This window comes from Xenopus laevis, chromosome 7L, assembly GCF_017654675.1.
Source record: "Xenopus laevis strain J_2021 chromosome 7L, Xenopus_laevis_v10.1, whole genome shotgun sequence".
Classification (NCBI taxonomy): domain Eukaryota; kingdom Metazoa; phylum Chordata; class Amphibia; order Anura; family Pipidae; genus Xenopus; species Xenopus laevis.
The window spans coordinates 16,517,338-16,533,682 of record NC_054383.1 but is presented as its reverse complement, the minus strand read 5'-3'; the positions used below and the strand labels follow the sequence as shown (position 1 = coordinate 16,533,682).

At 36.3% G+C, this 16,345-nt stretch overlaps 1 protein-coding gene across 1 annotated transcript in view; it reads right to left on the bottom strand.

The window, feature by feature from the left end:
- Positions 1-16,345, bottom strand: part of tcerg1l.L (transcription elongation regulator 1 like L homeolog) — a 104,339-nt gene that overhangs the window by 30,524 nt on the left and 57,470 nt on the right. Inside the window, exon 5 of the mRNA XM_041568612.1 lies at positions 2,581-2,700. Within this exon, the coding sequence (XP_041424546.1) occupies positions 2,581-2,700 (120 nt within the window). The remainder of the gene's footprint in view (positions 1-2,580; positions 2,701-16,345) is intronic.

The window sequence follows — 16,345 nt, the reverse complement described above, 5'->3', positions numbered from 1 at the left end:
ATACCTGACATTTTTTCTGTTAATTTTAATGATTTTAATGCAATGTGGGAAAGAATTAATCATGTAGAACTTGTCAGGGCCAAATGGCTCAGATGGTTAGGAGTGGGGATCAAGGAGGAAGCTATATGCAGCAAAGTTCAATTCACAGAATTTTGAAGGGTTTAGTTACAGGCAATAGGATCAGGGCAGGCAGAGATTAGCAAGGTCAAAGTCAAAGCAGGAGGTCAGGAACCGGTGAACTAAGTCAGAACAATAATTAGGTGCACCCAAGAACTTTAGTAAGAACTAAGACACAATAATGCTTTATTCTACTACATGTTTTAGTCACCTGGCCTCCAAATAAAATGGAATAAAGCACATTTCCAATTTTGATCTGCACGTTAAAAGGTTTACTGACTTTCTGAGATTGATTGCTTTGAGCTGCAAGTATAAATGTTGGTTGGTGTGTTGCCTGGAAGTCACAGTGAGCTTATAATAAGGGTTAATAAGGGTTAATAGTTGTGCAGACATAGGAAAGGAGGGAAAGGTTAGTGTGGGGGTATATAAAGAGGTTATAGGTATAGCAGCTTCCTTTTCTGTGTTACAGCATGGGGAGAAACATCCCCTTCCTCTCACCCTTGATTGGTTTGGTTGGAGTAGGTGTGTTTGGGTTTTTCCTTCTTGTGACAGCTGGTGTGGGGAGTGCTTGACGAGTGGGATGGGGCTGTATTCCCTGCTTAGTACAGGTTGGTTTGTTACCTTCTTGGTATTGGTCCCAGGAAATAGGAGTGTAGAGTGAGACCTATCTAACTTTCACTTTTCTCCATATGACCATGGCTGCACCTGGTGGCTGGCATGGCGGGTAGTCAGTTTTGTTGGCTAACAGTCTTGGGGTGATGTTTACTCATTTTTTATTGCACTATTTCAACCTAACAATTGTTATTGTGTAAATAAAGTTGTTGCCCTTTATACCCTGGGCTCTGTGGTGAGTATTTTTTGTGGTTATTTAAAGGAGGTGGATCGAATAATTGGGTGCTGCAATGACCAGTTGCCTCCACCATGCCCTGGTTAATGTGTTTTTATTCTATGTGTATTTTCAACCCAAGCTATCTATTCCACACTTGCATTTGCCTCTCTGATTCTTTATCCAAAGATGATAACAGATGATAATCACTCTAACTTACACTTGCAGCAAATACAATGAGGCAGCAGAGAGCTGAAATATCTCTATCGATCTTACTTATTAGTTCCCTTGGACTTCAATATATATTTGAGACATTCTAACCATGTGCCTAGTCTGAAGGATGATGCTGAGTACTTATTAGTTAATAGAAAACTGCAGTGCTTGTAACGAGCAGTTAAAATGCAGTTATCATTCATATATATACTGCTAGAGTCAACCAGTAAAATGAGGGCTGGCTCCATACAATGTATAGGAATAGCATTAAAAAGCCATGAATAGATGGCATGTGAATATTCTATAATATACATGTAGTTTGTTTGCTTTGAAGCATACATTGTGGGTTCTGTTGCAGAATGTCTGCTGTGTTCTTTTAGATTTTTTCATCAGAAAAATAAAGTTGACAAGCTGACAGGCCTGAACTAACTCCAGTCAAAAGCTTCTTTGTAAAGGCAGATGGATGAATGTCGGAAGTCTCAAGAGGTGTGCGCAAATGTATATATCTGCTCTGAGTAAGGAGATTTCATCCATATGTTTATATTCTTTATAGATGTCAATTAAACTATTCCAGGGAGGTCTAGATAATCAGATGTTGCACACAATGTTGACCTTCTTTATAACCTCTTCTAAGAAGGGCTGTTGTGAAGCTTTCCATGTGGTTACAATGAGCACAGCAAGTGGTGGTGAAGTTCTGACTGATCAAAAGTTTGATAGGTCTAGAAGTTAAAGGTTTTCCTAGGATAAATGTAGGCATGCCTTTAGCTATCGGAAGCCTAAAAACTGATTAAGTTAAGATGATGTAAATGTTGTCCACAAAATAGCTGAATGTAGTGGTTTGTCCAGAAAATGTAAGATAAAGTACCTTGAGCATTGCTTCTCCTTCAGAATTTGGTGGATGGAGATCAATAAAAAGCCTTTGTAGCTTTTAGTAGGATGAGACTCAAGAACATTGATATTATATATTTGTTCATTCTGTTTGGTACGTTACCATTTTTCAGGCAATGATTTACCCACATACTTGTAATTTTAAAGAAATGTCAGAGTATTCCTATAATTCTGAGCCATTAAAAGCTTTCATCAAAATGATTGAAACAAGTCAACACAAAACATTTAATACAACAATTTTAAAAAAACATAACTACTGGGATTACAACAGACCAATCAACATCCAAAACAGATGTTCTAGCCTTTCTGTTCCATTAAAAAGAAAACACGTAATGTGTCTTTTGCTTAATCAATATGCACAAAAGCAAGCTTTTATATTATCTATTCATTTGCTTATCTGCAGATCCTTGTGTTCATGTTTTTTTTTTTTTTAAATTGTAACAATGTTGCATATTTCGAAATTAGAATTTTTATGTGCTAAACAAATACTAGAAATAATACATTACTAATGCCATTCAGATAAGTAAAGTGCCAACCATTTGATGATTCATCCATTACGCTTGTTGTCATGAAGGTCAAAGCTGGGGCAGTGGTCAGTCTGGCCAACTGAGATGGCAGCAATGGAGCAACATGAGATGCAATTCTTGATGGGCCACCTGCAAAATGAATAATGACCATAAATCAACAGGAACAGGGCTGTGCTTAAGGCACTGAACCTTGAAACAGTGATTAATCCCTACTCAACAGTGCACCATACACACCGTTTTCATTTTGTTGAAAAGGACTAACAGCAAAAGCTGTAAAGGGTACTTAGGCCAACAGTATTACTTTGAACAACAAAGAAATCAGAGGTGTCAGTATTACTACCATGGTGCAAGCAACCAGAGATGTGTATTATCTAAAACATATTTACAAATAAAGAGCATAGTGCAAAGTGCACTTTTCTGATGAAAATCAGAGGTTCCAGTATTACAACCATGGTGCAAGAAACCAGAGATGCGCATTCTCTAAGACTTACAGTATTTTCAAGAGCGTAGTACAAAGAGCACTTTTCTGCTGCAAACGACCTTCATGCTTTTTTTCTCCATAATTCCATTCGTTTTTTTTAAGAATACTTATTATTAAGTTTAGCCATTACCTCGAGTTGTTGTTGGTCAAGTTGCAGCTAGTTGGGATGTCAACTATCTGGCACCAAAATGTGTACAGTGTTAATTATGGTATTGAAAACATGTTACATAGTTAAATTAAATTGGGTTGAAAAAAGTCCATCAAGTTCAATCCCTCCAAATGAAAACCCCACATCCATACACACACCCCTCTCTACTTTTAATTAAATTCTATATACCCATATCTATACTAACTATAGAGCTTAGTATCACAATAGCATTTGATATTATGTCTGTCCAAAAAATCATCCAAGTCATTCTTATAGTCAATAACCGAATCAGCATCACAACATCACCCGTCAGTGCATTCCACAACCTCACTGTCCTCACTGTGAAGAACCCCCTACGTTGCTTCAAATGAAAGTTCTTTTCTTCTCTTCTTTTCTTTTACATGTATCAGTCTAAGTATCAGTTTTAGCACTTGTACACTATTTATCAGAGGATGCTGAGTAGGTGCATTGGTGAGTGGAATAAATTCGTCAAGCGCAAATTCCGATTTCACTGCAGGCGAATCAATTAGCAAAACTGCGGGGAAAATCCGCCATGTCAAAAAAATTTGGGCACAGGTCAAAATAGTTGAGCACATAAAAATTGTTGTATGTCAAAATAATTCAGACGCCCATTGACTGTAATGCATTTGGATAAAATAGGCGTGTGTATAAAAATTGTTCGCTGGTGTCGAAAATTTTTCACCATTTCGCAGGAAATTTGTGATTTTTTCGGTGAAGCAAAACGGGACAAATTCGCCCATCACTAGTAATGGTGCCTCAAGTACTCGCAAGTGCAAGGTGCATATATGAGTGCAAGTACCTTTTATGAATGGCATTGATACATATGCAATTTTGCACGCATTTTAGTGCACCTCGTAAATAAAGTATCTGCATGAAAAAAATTCAAATACATAAGGGCCATTGTAAGCAATCTCTTAAAACATACTGGGACTCATAGACTGACACATGCAGATTTGCTTGAGTAAAGTAACTCGTAGTCATCAATCCATTAGCTGTTAGTTAGTAAATGCAATGCAATGAGAAAATGAAATGTATGATTGATTGCTATGGGTTACTTCAGACTGGATGAGCTGTTGTTCGGCATAAAATGTAAATAATAAGAGATTCGTTGAACCATTCAGTTTCTACAGAAATGTTTTGCCAAAAGCCTCTAAATCATGTTATGTATTTTAGATCTCCAGTGTGTTCAAACCATGAAAAGCCAAAGTCTCCCGGCAGGCAAAAAAAAATCCCCCTCAGGCGATATTACATGCTCTCTCATGGAGCACATATACATGTATGTTCTTCAAACCAATTGTCATTGTAAGAGGAGAGGTACAAAGGAGCATGGCTGGGGTTTAAGGCTGAGAATATTCCCTGTTGCAATTCGAGCAGATTGTACTAGTAGTCCACTAGAAAGAGCTTCTATTGGTTTGATTTTCAAGTTCCCAGGATAGGATTGTCTAACCTACAGTACCATGCCACCAAAGCCACCCTAAAAACCAACAAAGAACTAAGATTCTTTCTTTGTAGTCAAAGGAGAAGACCTCAGATCCAATGTGGTCCTCAATAGTGAGGAGCGAATTTGTCCATTTTCGATTTGAGAAATATTTGCGAAACCACTAAAAGATTTTGTAAAATGGCTAACTATAAGGTAACAATAATAAGAGTAATGTTGGCATCTAGCTTGCCATTTATTTGTTTCTTTTCTCTCTTTTTGTATATTTTGTATATATTTTTTTCTGTATAAAATTTGTCAGCTTTTATAACCATGACAAATACTTGTGTTTGCATACAGAGCAGAAATTAGATTTCTACATTGCTAAGCACAGCAAACAGTCTACTTTCTCCACTGCATAAAATAAGGAGGAATTTATCTTGTGTGACATTAATGAGAATTTTTTTTTTTGCTAAATATCTCTAAAAGGAGTGATTAATTGTATTTAACATTGAACAGAAATGTTTTTTTTAATATGTTTGATGATATGAACAACTATGCAAGAATTTCTGTAAAAGCTAAATATTCATTACTTTTCATTTAAGGACTGTAATATTATACAGTGGGTAAAACATTCTTCTCTGCATTCTTCTTCCCAAAGAAGCTCTAACAATCAGATTTGTTACAATTATAACATGTGTTGTTTTCTTGGATGAATAATGACGACAATAATTCGTAGGGTTACAGATAGATTTTTTTACCTTATTGACACTTTGGATGAGAAACGTGGGATGCCTATATCATACTGATTAATAATAAATATTGGGTTTCGGACACCTTGCGATGCCTGTGCTCCCTATCACATTGTATTTGTTTTTCCAATCATTCCTCTTATTACTTTAAAGAGAAATACATCTTACATAATTGAAATAAAATGTAAATAATTTTAAAACTTAAAAAATGTGTATGTTTTGCTCGTTATTTGTCTGCTGGACATAGCCATTATCAGTATCCAGTGAGGAAGCACGATGGAATAAAGAAATGAATGATGACTATATGTATTGCATTGACCCAAATTCAAATTCATTTTATTTTATGGTTTATCATATAAAAACTAGTGATAAGCGATTTTTTCCCCCAGGCTTGGATTCATGAAACTGAGAGAAAATTGCCACGAAAATTAATTAACGAGACAAAAGAGTCACCACAAGAAAAAATGCCCATTTAATTTAATTTAATGCGTTTGGACAAAAATCGCCAAGACGAAAAAGTCAGCACAAAAAAAAACAGCCATTGGGGGTCATTTATAAACTTCGAGCAGGGCAGATTGGTTCGCAAAGGGAATATATTTGCCCTGCGCATGGTTACATTTATAAAGCTGAATGCAAACAGAATTGCACATTTTTTTCACAATGCGAATGTCTATAGTAGCTTTTTAAATATGTCACAATTCGCAAATTGCGAATATTTATGAGCACACTCTGTGACTCAATTATGCCGCAACTGTGGTGGCGGATAAAATATTCGCAAAACAGCTTTGCAAACCGCGCATTTAAGTTACTGTCAAAGCTATTTTCTTTTTTGTATTTAATTTATTTATTCAGATTTTTTGTTAAAACAAGGAATAAAGTACATAGTAGGACAATACAGCAATAAATGTTTTCTCACTACATAGTCATCTTCAACACATTAAATACATTTATCTGTATACATAAATACATAAAGAAAGAAAGAAAAAAGGATTAATAATATCAACCCTTCTTAGTTGTCCTTCATTCTTTAGGAATTCACACCATTGTTCCCATAATTTATAATGTTTGCTGATTTTACCCCTTTTTTTGCTATTATTTCGTCTATACCTTTTATTTCTTCAATTTCCTTAATCCAATTTATCTTATTTATTGGTGTTTTTGTTTTCCATTTATGTGGTATCATATTCCTTGCCACAGCTATCATTAGTTTAATTACTGGATCTGTAATAATTCTCTTTTTTTTATAGTCATATAAGAGTACAATTTGTGCTGTGTCTATGTCTGATATGTGGGTTCCCATTTTCTCTATTACATTTAGTACATATTCCCATCTAGTACCATCTGGATATTAACTTCTAGCTGAATTCTTGCAGTTTCGTGTCCTTTGATATCTCTATATTGGCTTTACAAATACAGTTCCACTCTTGATCTGATAAAGATATCTTTAATTCCTCTTCCCATTTTTTAAAAAAACACGGTTTACTTAAGGATCCTTTAATTAACTCCCTATAGGTCCTCGAAAGACTATGTTGTATTTTATCTCCCCTTTCTATAAGTTTCTCAAACCAGGTTAGGGGTTTCTTATTATCTTCCAATCTTAAGGAACAAATAAAGTGTCTTATCTGATTTAATACCCAATCAGATCTAGGGTGATATCCGTACTTTGATATCAAATTCCCTACTGTAATTATCCCATCTTTTTCTATGAAATCTTTTATTCTCATTATTTTACCTTCCTTTTCTTCCCATTTTTTTCAATAGTCTATCTTCTGTCAAAGCTATTTTCATGCACAACAACCTCGCACATTGGGTGCGCTCGTCCCGTCTCATTTGCGTGCCATTTGCGACAATTTGTACGCAATGCGAGTTTGCAAAAACTGCAAGGATGGGCAGAGCAGTGCAATATATTTGCGTCCAGGAAAAAACACTCACAATACAACCATTTGCGAAAAATATTTGCCGTTTCACAAATTTTTAAGCAAATTTTTCATCTAAACAGAACAGATTTGCTTATCACTGATAAAAAACTTATAGGCAAGATTCAATTTGATAAAAAGAAAACTTTTCTCCCATGGACTCAATAGAGTTGTCCTGAGTTAAAACAGAGAGATACGTTTTTCTCACTGAATTGCATTTGGCCAATTTATTCTCATGGAGGAAATTTTCTCTAGAGAAAACGTATTGAATTATATGCCAATTTAATTATAACCTAATTCTCGACAATTCATATTACACTAATAAAGAGTTGCTGTAAAGTCCTTGCAACATCAAGTCAAATTACCTACTAATTGAAACAAATCGCTGAATTTCAGAATAAATCAAGATTGAAACAAATGATTTCATTATTGCAAGTTATATGCAAAATACAGTATTTCCAGTGCATCTTTCCATAAACAAGGAATACAGTAGAAAGAAATAGATTTTTGTATACTTTAATAATCTGCACGGAAAAGCTGCACCTAATTAAGGCACTGTTGCAATATTTGGTATTAGTTATTGGAAAAATATCAAGATTACTTTTCCTTTTGTCATATAATTCATATAGATTTGTTGTTCTTTGCTTTTTATTAAGTTTCAGAATTTGGTTATTTTTCTTTTGTTTATTATTCTATTTTCTTTTCTGTATTTTTACTGTACTAAATCTTGTACAAAAAAATTTATAAAAAAAGATTTAAAAAAAAAAAAAAAGGAATAGCTTTTTGCGTGTAAATAACATTCACAGGCACTTAATTCAACTTAGTTCAAGTATTCTCCATAGACTTTAAGGGGCAGATTTATCAAGGGTCGAATTTCAGAGTGTAAAATACTTCGAAATTCGAGCATCGAATTAAAATACTTCAAATTCGAATATCGAAGTCGAAGTATTTTTCACCGAATTTGGCCATCGAAAAATCAAAGTAAAATTGTTCGATCAAACTATTAAATCGTTCAAATCATAGCGTATGATCGAATGATTTTACTTCGATGAGTAAAGACTTAGAAAATGGTTGTAGAAGGTCCCCATAGGCTAACATAGCACTTCGGCAGGTTTAATTTGGTGAAGTATTGAAATCGAAGTTTTTATAAAGAGACAGTACTACGATTATCGAATGGTCGAATATTCGAACTATTTTTACTTCGAATTGAATTTGAAGTCGTAGTATCCTATTCGATGGCCGAAGTATCCAAAAAATTACTTAGAATTTCGACCTCGAATTCACTTCGACCCTTGAGAAATCTGCCCCTAATACTAATAGAGCCATCTATTTATAGGTAAAAACTTCTGTCACATATACTACAGCATTCTATGAAAGATCATTCACACTTTAGACTGCATATTCCATAGCAGTTCCCATGTTTATCATTTCATAACGCTGAAGCAATATTTACAGTTCATAGCACAAAAGCACGAAATAGTGATTATGACAGTATATAACTTTCAAAAGGTCATTCCATATTTCATAATTCCATATTAGTAATTATTATTTTACCTAAAATACATATAAAATCAAGGAGAGTTTGATGAAACACATTTCCATTTCACGTAGTTATTGATCTCAAAAACATACGTTTGTGTATCCACGTAGTATGAAACATTAACTTATCTCTCACCCAAAGCCCTTGAGATATTATCTACAACTCAACAACTATCACCCAAGACTCAGGAAGAAATATAGGAAAATACTAGGAAGAATTTCTCATAAGTGACACAACAAGAATCTATAAATGCTGCGTTGGTATTATGACCCTCTACACCAATGATCCCCCACCAGTAGCTCTTGAATAACATGTTGCTCCCCAACCCCTTGGATGTTGCTCTCAATGGCCTCATAGCAGGTGCTTATTTTTTAATTCCAGGTTTGGAGGCAAGTTTTGGCTGCAGATGTACTACCAAATAGAGCCTCCTTTAGGCTGCCAATCCACATAGGGGCTACCAATAGCCAATCACAACACTTATTTGGCACCACCCAAGAACATTTTCATGCTTGTGTTGCTCCCCAACTCTTTTACATCTGAATGTTGCTAATGGGTGAAAAAGGTTGCACCATACTGGTGAGAATGGGTGGCAAAGGAATGTTATAACATATTATGTGGCAATGCTTCAGCTTTTTTGGAAAGCTATTGAAGACCTGTTATCCAAAACTCTCTTCAAACGTATTCAATTTGATAGACTAAACACTCTTATAGGGAAAATTATATCCAACAATGCTACATCAGAACAAAGACATGATTTATACTTGTTGCCCAGAAACAATATCTAGAATACAGGAAATGAAGGTGATTGAAGATAAGGTGCAAAGACTTAAAGGGGATGTTCACCTTCCAAACACTTTTTTAAGTTCAGTTGTTTTCAGATTGTTCCCCAGAAATAAAAACTTTCTTTCAATTACTTTCCATTATTTATTTTTTTACCATTTTTTCCAAAATCTAAGTTTAAAGTTGAATGTTCGTGTCTCTGGTGTTTGAGTCTGGCAGCTCAGTAATTCAGGTGCAGACTCCAAACTTTTACAATTTTGCAACATTTAGTTGATACATTTGAAATTCGAATATTTTTTCATTCGAACTATTCACTCGAGCTTAGTAAATCTGCCCCATACGGGATAAAAATGGGAAACTATTGGCACTTCTTTCAAAAGATACGACAACTACTACGGCAATTCCAGCAGTGAAGCTGCATCATGGGGACGTAATATACTCCCCGGATCAGATAAATAATAGGTTTCTAGAGTATTACACTGATTTATATACCTCTAAGCTGGGGACCCCTCCAAATGAGATCAAAGGCTATTTGAACGAAACAGATTTGCCAACACTAGATGATCAGGTAGCCACAGATTTAGACACAGACATCACGCAATCAGAGGTTGAAGCAGCCATTGCAGCCTTCCCAGCTGGGAAAACACCAGGGACTGACGGGCTACCAATAGAATGGTACAAGCAACATATCAAACTTATAGCCCCGATTCTGGTTAAAATGTATAATGAGGTGAAACTTGGGAAGCCCCTCCCGGACTCTATGAGGGAAACACTGACAATCTTAATCCCGAAATCTGGTAAGGACCCCCTAGACTGCTCGTCATACAGGCCAATCGCACTGATCAATGCAGATGCCAAGATATTGGCAAAAGTATTGGCATTGAGACTGGCCCCACATTTGTCGGACATAATCTCGGCAGATCAAACTGGCTTTATGCCAGGTCGTTCTACTGATATCAATCTAAGGAGACTGTTTACCAATATTGCAATACAACATGACAATGCCGGAACTAGAGTAATAGCCTCATTGGATAATGAAAAATGAGTGAAATTATCTCAATGTACGCTGATGACACACTTCTGTATTTACCTAACTCTCACCAAGCTCTCCAACACGCTCTTGAAATTATTGATAGCCATACCAGCTATTCAGGCCTTAAAATAAACTGGTCGAAATCAGTTTTATTTCCCATAGACAAGCTCCCAGACAATCACCCACAACAATCGCTAGGCTTAAGATGGGTAGATAGATTCAAATACTTAGGTATTTGGATCCATGTAAATTTAGAAAAATACAGCGAGTTGAATATACTTCCTCTTATTAAACTTATGGAGAAAAAAAGGGATTTATGAGCCAATTTACCACTCTCACTAATTGGAAGAATTAACCTGTTTAAAATGGTGATAATCCCCAAACTAACATACATTTTTCGACAATCACCAGTAGGGATTAAAAAGTCCATCTTTGCCACAATAAAGTCCCTCATGATCTCCATATTCTGGAACAGACTTTCCCATAGACTAGCCCTTACGACGCTGCAGCTTCCCACCTCCCAAGGAGGGCTAGCTGCCCCAAACCCCTATCTATATTACATGGCGGCACAATTAACGGTGGTGAGACAGTGGGCCACTTCACCAAAATCGAATGCTGCAATATCCCTGGAAGCACAGGTCCTAGGCTCGTACGAGGAACTTAAAAATATTTTATATAGGGGTGCAACCTATTCCGCTAAGATCACCCCATTGATGAAGGCTACGATTAAAGTATGGAAAACAGCCCTCCAATTTTATCCAGAGGCAGAACATCACTGCTCAGAATATGCCCCCCTGTGGTGTAATCCTCAACTTCTGCATCTTAAGCAAGTTCCGGATCCACAACACTGGGCACAATATAACATAAAATACATTGTGGACATCGTAGCTGGTGGCAAGTTGTTGACTTTCCTGGAGCTGAAAGAGAAATTTTCTCTCCCAAACAAATTCCTATTTTGATTTTTACAACTGCGGCATGCTTTTAACTCTCAATTCCTGACTTCCTGTATAGATACCACTCCGAATAGCTTAGAACAGGTAGTGCACACTAAAGAGTTGGCCAAACCTTTATCACACCTCTATAAGAATCTGATTCAACAGTGCAATTCCACTTTAAATAAGGTGCTCAGCAAATGGCAACAGGATATCCCGGCCTTAACATCTGAAAATTGGGATGAGACCTTGGATATGCTTTATGAGGGGATAGTAAGTGCTAAAGATAAAATGACACAATTAAACTACCTACACCGGACATACCTTACGCCCCAGAGACTGCACAAAATGCACTCGACTGTTAGTCCGGTATGCCCTAGGTGCGCTTTTTCGCATGCAGGCTTCTTCCACATGGTGTGGGACTGCCCTTCCATACGGAAGTTCTGGGAAGCGATTATACATACGATTCACGAGAGAACTGATATTCCTTTACCAAACGACCCTAAGGTATTATTGCTTAACCAACTAGAGGATGTGGTCCCTGTACGAGCTCAGAGGACTCTGGTGTCAATACTTTGTATGTATGCTAAAAAGTCTGTTGCAATGAGGTGGAAAGCGCAGGTTGGTCCGACACACAAAGATTGGGAACAATTAATTGATAAATCCGTAGCTCTCTACAAGCTCACTTATATGAGACGGGGATGCCCGGGAAAATTTAACAAAATCTGGGATTTGTGGGTGGACACAGAACCAGAAGTAAATCCCTCCTGAAGGCTTAACTCATCTCACCTAGCTATGTTTTTGGAGTTTACTTGCACATGGTAATGGGGTACGAACAAAAACTAAATAAATGTCTATTTTATACCTATGTCTGATTCTGATCAATACAAGACATTTAAATTTAATCTATTGGAATGACAACACCAAGCCGGTTTTTTCCTTCTTTACTTGTTTTTATTCATTTTTTCTTTATTTTTTTTTCTTTATTTACTTGCTGACATTGTATCCTTCTTTTACATTTGTTCAATGCTTATGGTATATCTTTTGTACACATGGATATGTCTGTAACTTTCTTTCCAATTCTTATGGTTTCATGAAAATAAAGAATTGTTAAAAAAAAAAATCTGCCCCATAGAAAATAGAAAGTAATTGGAAAAAGTCATTATTTCTGGTGATCTATCTGAAAACAACTAGTTGTTTGAAGGTGAACAACCCCTTTAAGGAACTCCTTCTCCAGTTTAAGAAGACCTGGACCAGATTTGCTCCAAAAAAGTGCACAACAATAATCTTTCTACTGAGCAACCCCATAATGGAGATGTTACACTTGCTTGTATAATCAACCCCCGAAGAAATAAAATTCTAGGGGGGGAATGTAATGAAAAGTCGCAAGCGTTATTTAAAATGGCGTTTGTTGCGAATGTTTATCACTACTCACAATGTAAATCAGTCGCTGGCAAATATTACATTGCGCATTTTCGCTAAGCAAAGGTTTAATATTAACACCGTCTACGGAGTTTCGTTAAATATTTGGTCTCAAAAAAGGTTTTGCAATTGCAACATTTAATTCCATCCACTGCAAACGTTAGCAAAAACGATTTGGTCACAAACTTTGTGATGAAGTTGTTGAGGTCTTCAATCAGTCAAAAAAGACACCAACTTTGTCGCTAACATTCGCAAGTATCTTTGCGCAGGTTTTTTTGCTTTAGGGAAACATATTACATTCCCCCTTATGTTCTTTTTTCATTTTCTATTTTCTAATTGAGTGGTATACCTACTAAATGATGAGGGTTAAACTCTCTAACCAAAAATAGTGAATAAATATTAAAATGTGCATGCAATTGACTTTTGATGGTAAATACCTGTAAAGTGTAAGAAAAACAAATACAAATTAAGTTACATAAAAAAAAACTCATCGTGTCATTGGTAGGGAAGAATACCTAGGCCCATGCTAATGCCCAACCAGTGGCTCATGAAAAACGTTGCTTACCAGCCCTTTGGATGTTGCTCCCAGTGGCCTCAAAGCAGATGCTTATTTTTTGGTTGTATAAAACCAGATGTACTGCCAAACAGAGTCTCCTCTTGGCTGCCAGTCCACATGGGGCTATTTTAGAGCCCTTATTTTGCACAACCCAAGAACATTGTTATGCTTCCCAAGCCTTTTTACATCTGAATGTGGCTCACAAGGTACAAAAGGTTGGGCACTCCTGGTCTAGAACAATGCATGCTGACAAATATGCAAGTAGGTAATTTAACAATTGTTTGAACAACCTGGTGTTACAACTTTAAATTTTACATTTAGAGATTAGCAATTGCTTCTTTTAGATACTGTAGCTTAGTAGAGGTTTTAAAGTTTCCATGAGACTTGTCCTGCTACAAACAATAGCAATAATTAGTAGTGTACTGATGTAATAGCTACATATCCAAAGAAAGTAGGAACTGGAGAGGCTTCCAATGTACCGGTAGTTAGTTCTTTATTGAAGCACTACATATTTCGGACCGCAAAGGTCCTTCCTCGGGTGCATGTTGCATATCTCCTGGTCTTACATTTTTCTTACAGAGGCAGGAGATCTTGAGAAGGAGATGAGGAGAAAACCGTTCTTTCTAGTACCAGATACATAATGAGTTAAAAACAACGTTTTAGAAGATATGGAAAAACTGCAACAGGATTATACAAAGGAATTAGTGCTATGTAATGAAGCAAGGTTCAGCATGTTGCAGAAGAACATTGCAGTATTAACTACAGTGGAAAAAAAGAGTTGAGCCAAATGCGTCATTAAAGAACAGCTTATTTTGCTTTCACCTCTTACTGTAATTCACTCTGAAAAAAATTAAGCAGGAAAAAAACTGGCATGGTTACCTGCTGGTCTATCTTCAATTGTTTGGGGGTTATTTATTAAAGGTCGAGGTTGTGTAATCTCAAGATTTTTTACACTAGAAAACTTGAATTTTTAGAGGGAAAAAAGGCTTGAATTTTTTTAGATTTATTATACTCCGATGCTGCAAAAAGCCTGAATCGGAAAATCCGCCATCTCAGACCTGTCAATGGGAGAGGCACCATCTCAATTTGAAATTTTCATGGTCAGCACTGGATTTAGCCTGAAAATCCATTTTTTCGGGGGTTTTGGGCAAAAACTTGAAAAATTTGAGCAATTCAGGAAAAAAGCTTGAAAATTTAGAGTGAATCTGGGTTTTCGCACAATTTTATTGAGTTTTTCCACTATCCGATTAAATCAAGTTTTTTTTATTAATAAATATGCTAAAACCAGGCATGGGAGTTTGGTTGTGGTTTTTTTAAATAAAATTTGAGATAAATTTGGATTTCAGTAAATAACCTCCTTTATGTATTAGAATTTGAAGAGTATTCAGAGAGCGAAAATGATTAACACTCAATTATCCAGCTCCAACTATAATTTTGTCCTTTCTCACAAATATACTGAACTCCAGAAAGTCAAGTTGTAAAAATGTGGCATTTTATTTCCTATAGGGAGCAGGGTGATTTAACATATGAAAAGAATAAATAAGAACACATTAATAAAAGCAATCAATAAAAAATGAAAGAAAATATTACTTAAGGGTCTATTTTTGATTGCTATTGATTTTCATATGTTCTGTTCTAAATATAAGTCAAAAAGTTCAATCATTTGTGCTTCCAAAAGCAAAGGTAACCTGAGCTTTTACTTTCCAAAAACCAATGGGAATTCTTATAAGATATTAAAGAAGATCTTTGTTTTCATTTTTGAAAATAAATTTAATGATGAGCCTGTCTAAAAAAATTTTTGACTGAGTGAATCTGCAGATGAGCGACACATTCAATCGATGTAAAACGATAAACCTAGATACCTAAGGGCAGTAATCCTTGCTAGGGTGGTAGACTGGTCTTTTCATCTAGATAACAAGGGGTGGATCGAAATAGAACAGCAATCTACAGCCACACATCTGCTTCACCTGCCATGGATAGACAAATTACATCGTAGGATAATACATAACTCTCATCCTCTACTTCACAGCACATTAACAGTATGGGATAGGGCCTACAAAAGTTCAAATATCACAGCTTGGCCTTCACCATTAACCCCAATTACAAACAACCCTGCATTCCCTGCTGCAATTCACTCCACTGAATTCAAGGAGTGGCTTGTGGATGGACATCTACAGTTTTTCCATCTACTCGACAATGGGCGATTAGCTGATTTACCACTTCTCCGGAAGGCTAGACCTACGGCAGTTTTACAGGATTACCAATATTGCCAGATACGACACTTCTACGGGTATTTAGGCGGATCTAATAAGTTGGGTAGGCCTCTCACCCCGTTTGAAAGGATTTGTAGTAGTGCAACACCACCAAAACATATTATATCTGCCCTATACAATATGCTTGACAGTGATAACAAGAAAGATCAATTAACCTTTCTACTAGCCTGGGAACATGACTTAGATATAGAAATACCAGAAAACTCATACAAAGATCTGATTAGAAACATGATATATAGCTCACGATGTTGCAAGATACAGGAGCTTAATTATAAAATCTTGAGCAGATGGTATTACACTCCAGCCCGACTACACAAGATATATCCAGCTACAAGTAATATATGCTGGAGATGCAAAAGGGAAGTAGGAACGCTAATGCACACTTTTTGGAGCTGCCCTGACCTCTCAAGCTTTTGGTCAACAATCATACATGCTTGCTCCCAGATCCTAGGCAGAGATGTACCAGCCTCTCCGGCACGCACGCTGCTTTTCTGGGATGAGGA